General features: G+C 56.6%; 1 protein-coding gene across 1 annotated transcript in view; it reads left to right on the top strand.

Moving 5' to 3' along the window:
* Positions 1-3,294: 3,294 nt before the first annotated feature.
* Positions 3,295-5,253, top strand: part of MOB2 (MOB kinase activator 2) — a 16,951-nt gene continuing 14,992 nt past the window's right edge. Inside the window, exon 1 of the mRNA XM_024749091.1 lies at positions 3,295-3,419. Within this exon, the coding sequence (XP_024604859.1) occupies positions 3,310-3,419 (110 nt within the window). The 5' untranslated portion in view covers positions 3,295-3,309. The remainder of the gene's footprint in view (positions 3,420-5,253) is intronic.

The following is a 5,253-nucleotide window of genomic DNA, read 5'->3' as shown; positions in this document are numbered from 1 at the left end:
CTGCACGGCACTGTTGATGCTGGGGCAGGACGGGTCTTTGTGTGGGGCCTCCACCCACAAGACGCCAAGAGCACCCCTCACTGGGAAAACTGCAGACATTCTTACACATGCTTTTTCAGAACATAGAGGAGGAAATACTACCTACCTAATTCAGTGAGGCTAAAATAAGACAAGAACCTAACAAGAAAAGGACAATTGCAGAGCACTGTCCTCCGTGAACACAGATGTAAAACTCCCTAAGAAAGTATTAGCAAAGCGAATCCGGCAAAAATACATAAAAAGAATAACAGGTCATAACCCAGAGAGGGTGTTTTCCCAGAAGTCTAAGCTTAGCTGACCTTTGAAAATCAGTCAGTATAATTCACCACATTAACAGAATAAAGGAGAAAAAAATCTCAATTAGATGTAGAAACAGTGCATGACAAAATATTCACGTAAGCAATCAGCAAACCAGGAATAGAAGGGAATGTTCTCAAGTGGTAAAGGGCACCCGGAAAAAATCTAGAGCTCATGTCAAATGTTCAATTGAAAGACTAGACTGAACATCTTGGAGGAACCAAGGAACCAGGAAAGGTTCAGGAACCAGGCAAGGACGCTCTCTCTCACGACTTCTGTTCACCACTGTGCTGATGGTCCTAGCTGTGCCATGAGGCAAAAAAAAAAAAAAAAGAGAGAAGAAGAAAAAGAAATAAAAAGTATAAGTATTGGAAAGGAAGAGGTAGTTTGTTTGGGAAATAACAGGGTCATATATACTTATAAAATTATAGGAAACTGCAAAAAGTCTGCTAGAGCTAAAGAAAAAAGGTGAATTTAGTAACATCTCAGGATACGGGATACAAGCTGCTTGGGCTCACAGCTCCTGTAGCTGCTCTTCTCCAACCTGTGGCCCTCAGCTCAGTGCTTGGCCAGATCCCCTTCCATCTTCTGTTTCCCATGGCACTGCCTTGCTGTTTCTTCTAGCCTAGACTTCATTTCAGTAACTTTCATTTGTGGTTCTTACTTTGAGTTCTTTTGTCTCTCTTTTCAAATCTTTCTTTTTTGTTCTTTTGCGGTACGCAGGCCTCTCACTGTTGTGGCCTCTCCCATTGCGGAGCACAGGCTCCGGACACGCAGGCTCAGCAGCCATGGCTCATGGGCCCAGCCACTCTGCGGCACGTGGGATCCTCCCGGACCGGGGCACGAACCCGTGTCCCCTGCATCGGCAGGCGGACTCTCAACCACTGCGCCACCAGGGAAGCCCTCAAATCTTTCTTTAAATCACTTTATTTCTGAGGTTTTCAAATTCCAGTTTATCGAGGTACAGTTTTCATCTGTTTTGTGTGTGTGTTTTTGGAGTGTTTTAGTTATTACTCTTCCTTATTCTTTTCTGTTTTCATTGGACTCAACCTTGTAGCTTTTCCCACTTGCTCTTAAGTGCACCAAATTTTCCTGCACCTTCAACTAGGGTTCTGGGCCCGATGGCTTTGCTGCCTTCACAACACGGGAGCCTCTTCTTCTGTGGTTTCACAAAGCCACTCAGAACCTCCAGGTTTATCACCATCAGTGGGGGAGGTCGGAATGATCCCCGGGGGTTGGATCAGAGATGGAGGCGTCAGGATGAACTCACGTCGAGCCTAATGTGGTTGCAGTGTACACGTGAGTGGGGATGTAAACATAGAGATTGGCACGCACACCCGTCTCCTTGCTCTGTCAGCTGAGAGGGTCTAGGAAAGTGACATCCCAGCAGCAGTGGGATGACCAGGTCAGTTCTCAGTATTTATTCATTTTATTTTTTATTTTTTTAAATTTATTTATTTTTGGCTGTGTTGGGTCTTCATTGCTGTGCATGGGCTTTCTGTAGTTGGGGCGAGCGGGGGCTACTCCTTGTTGCGGTGCACCAGCTTCTCGTTGCAACGGCTTCTCTTTGTTGCAGAGCACGGGCTCTAGGTACGCAGGCTTCCGTAGTTGTGGCCCACGGGCTCAGTAGTTGTGGCTTGCGGGCTCTAGAGCGCAGGCTCAGTAGTTGTGGCGCACGGGCTTAGTTGCTCCGCGGCATGTGGGATCTTCCCGGACCAGGGCTCGAACCCGTGGTCCCCTGCATTGGCAGGCAGACTCTTAACCACTGCACCACCAGGGAAGTCCCAGGTCTCGGTCTTTAATTTTCTCCAATAGAGGGACCCAGGGCTTCTTGAAGAAGAGTGGCTAGCTGTGGGACCAGGGCAGGGAATATAACAAGATGAGCCTAGAGGCACCTTCTGCTCAGTTATTCCAACTGCCCGGAGGCTGTGTCCTCCCAACCCAGGGCCTCCAAGTCTCACTCGCTCACTGGGTGAGCGCGGTGCCTGGGTTCCTGCCCTGGTCCTCACGTGCATCTGGGGCTCTGTCGGCGTCCCCAGCTTTGCCCGGGCAGTCAGCCTGCCCCACTACACGTCAGGTAGTCCTCTCGGTGGCTTTGGAGTTGCCGCCGCACAGAGCTGGCCTGAGCCTGGACGGATGGTTGGCCGGGCCCTCTGTGGGACACAGCGTCGGGGACAGAAGCCTGGGCTGAGGCCGGGGTGCTGTGCTGCCGCTGGACGGGGCTTCTGGACAAGCGTGGCCGTGCTGCCCCCATCGGCAGCAAGCTGTCCCCATGGTCAGCCAGAGATGAGGGCTGCGGAGAGCATCGTCCTCTTTCACACGTTTGCTTCTGCAGTCCCTGGTGGTCTCCTGTGTGTGGCCCAGCTGTAAAGGAGGCCTCGGCCCCACAGCTTCTTGTACCCCCTTGGGAGGCCTCTGGCCGTGTCCGTTGGGGTCTCCACCGCCCACTGCCTACGCCAGCTCGGCTCCTGCTTGGGGCGCTCCGGCCTTGTCTTCCCAAGGCTGTGGATGCAGACACCACACGCCCGCGTCTGCACTCTGCAGGTGCATGGTCAGCCGTTCCCTGCAGCCCAGCTGGGGCGCCCGCCCAGCCCCGTCTGCTCAGAGAGCTTTCCCGGCCACATCGGAAGGGCCCTCGTGCCACGGCGGGGCCTCACTGACGGGTCCTGTCTGTGGGCTATGCCTGTCCCCTCGGCAGTGGCCTCGCCCCACGCTGCGCCCGCACGGCGCCACTTTGAAAAGGCGATTGAGACACTCCCTCGTGTAACCAGACTTGGCCGGCCTCCGCCTGTAAAAGGAGCAGCTGTTTGTCCCTGCCCGGCCAGAGCCCGTCTTCCTCCCCCGCTGTCCTCATTGGCTGGCGTGGCTGGCTCCGAGTCAGGGCGAGTCAGGGCTGCTCGGAGGGCAGGGCGGCGGGGAGCAGCGCCGGTGCCGGGGCTCCCACTTTCCCAGCCTGCTTCCGCGCTGCCCATCATGCTGGGAGACCACAGCAGTGTCCCCACAGACCGGGCTCTGCTCAGCCAGCCCCCGAAGACCGGGCTCAGCTGCAAGATGGTGCTTCAAGCAGTCGGCAAAGTGCTCAGGTGAACGTGGCAGGGGCGGCGGGGCTGTGTGACTGACTGTCCCTAGTCCCTGCCCCAGGGCTCGATCTCGGGAGGAGTGGCCGTAGTTGTCCTCTGGGTCAAGTTGCCGTGGTGTGCAGACCCCTCCGGTGGGACTGGGGGGCTGATGGGCCCCGGGCGGGCACGGCCCCACCTGTGGATGCCTGGGAACCAGCTGGACACGGTCAGAACTTTGTTTGGCGTGAGGTTCTCCCTAGAGTCCTGCGCTTCCTGCTGTTTGGGGGGGGGGGGGCCTGAAAGGGAAGTGTTTGGCCCAGAGGGTCTGGGTAAGAACAGGGGGCGCCCATGACCGGTGTCCGTCTTTCTGATGAACCACGTCTCAGACCGCAGCAGACCTGCCTCGTGCCCTCCCGAGCCTGCTGGACAGAGCCTTCGCTGCCCCCGGCGTCTGGCCTCTGGTCCCTGGGCAGGATGACCAGAGTCTGTCCACCAGCGGCCTTATCTAGAGAACTGCCCTGGGCCTTGTCTGCTGTAGGGGCGTTACCAGAAAAGCAGGTTCTGACCTCTTTTCTCACCTCTTTTTCTGACCTGCTGCAGCAGAGCCTCCGGTGTCCCACACGAGGGGTTTGGAGAAACTCCAGCGCCTCTTCTGTCTCAGGGTGGAAGCGTCTGTTTCAGGCATTCGGGAGAGCACTGGGGGGCCTGGCTCAGCCCAGCGGGGAGGGGAGGGGGCCCAGGGTAGGCTCCTGGCGGGGTCAGGAGCACTGTCCCTCCTCACCCAGGATGTGTCACAGTTTAGACTGAAATCAGGTTTCCTTCAACGTAATAATCTTGTATTTGCCTGTAATTTGGGGGGTCGTAACTTTTAAGTGAAAGTATCTTTTGCTTTTCTAATCCTGTCTTTAATTGCAACCAAGCTAAGCAGGCCTCTTGGTCAGGGTCTGGGGTGAGGGCCAAGTGTGGCTGGTGGTGGGACCAGCAGTGAGCTCTATGACCTGTGTCGCCGGCTTCCTATGGTTTGCACCCTCCTCTCCCACAGGGGCCGCCCTCTGCCACCCAGGGAGGACTCACGGGGAGTCTGCCCTGCGATGTAAAGGTGTGGGGCAAGCTGGCAGTGCCCCCTCCAGGTCGTTGGTTCAGATCAGGAACGGTGACGTCCCCACAGCGAGTGGGGGCCGGTGCGTGCCTGTGTGCACATGGCATGGTGGGAGGGGCCCGGACGCCGAAACAGGCTCCACGGAGGACAGGAAGGCAGGGCCAGCCCTCTGAGCTGTCTGCGAGAAGGAGGCCAAGGCCGTCCCCCTGGGGGATCCGAGAAGACTCTCCAGTGAAGGTGGCGGTCCAGCCAGGTGTTAGAAGAAGAGCAGCTTATTAGCTCACGGGTAGGGGAGGATGCGGGCTCTGAGCAGCGTGGCCGCCTTGTGGCTGCGGTTCTGGACGGAGCAGTGCCCCGAGCACCTGATGTGCATGGACGGTGGGTCTCGAGTGTCTGCAGCCCTCGCTTGTCTGCCCTGGTGGCTTCCCTCTCAACGGGCCTCTTATTTTGTAGGGGACGCACGGCTGTGAAAACGGGCCTCTTATTTTGTAGGGGACACAAGGCTGTGAAAGTGTTCTTTGTTCAGGTGTTGACTGCCAGGCTGTTAAACCGAGAGATGACCTGCGTGTCTCTCTCCACAGCATCTGCCTCGTGCAGCCCGTGGGGATTTGACAGGCGTTCTGGGGGGGTCTTCCCAGCCCTCAGCCTCTGAGTTTCTGCTCTGGGAAGGGGCTGGTCACCAGGGCCAGTTAGGACCTGTGAGAACATGGTCCAGGCAGCAGGGTGGGGTTGGGGGGGGTGTCTCTAAGTGTCAGAGTG

This window comes from Neophocaena asiaeorientalis, unplaced genomic scaffold (genome assembly GCF_003031525.2).
Source record: "Neophocaena asiaeorientalis asiaeorientalis breed wild unplaced genomic scaffold, Neophocaena_asiaeorientalis_V1.1 scaffold43, whole genome shotgun sequence".
NCBI classification, from domain to species: Eukaryota; Metazoa; Chordata; class Mammalia; order Artiodactyla; family Phocoenidae; genus Neophocaena; species Neophocaena asiaeorientalis.
This window is presented reverse-complemented; position numbering and strand designations above follow the sequence as displayed.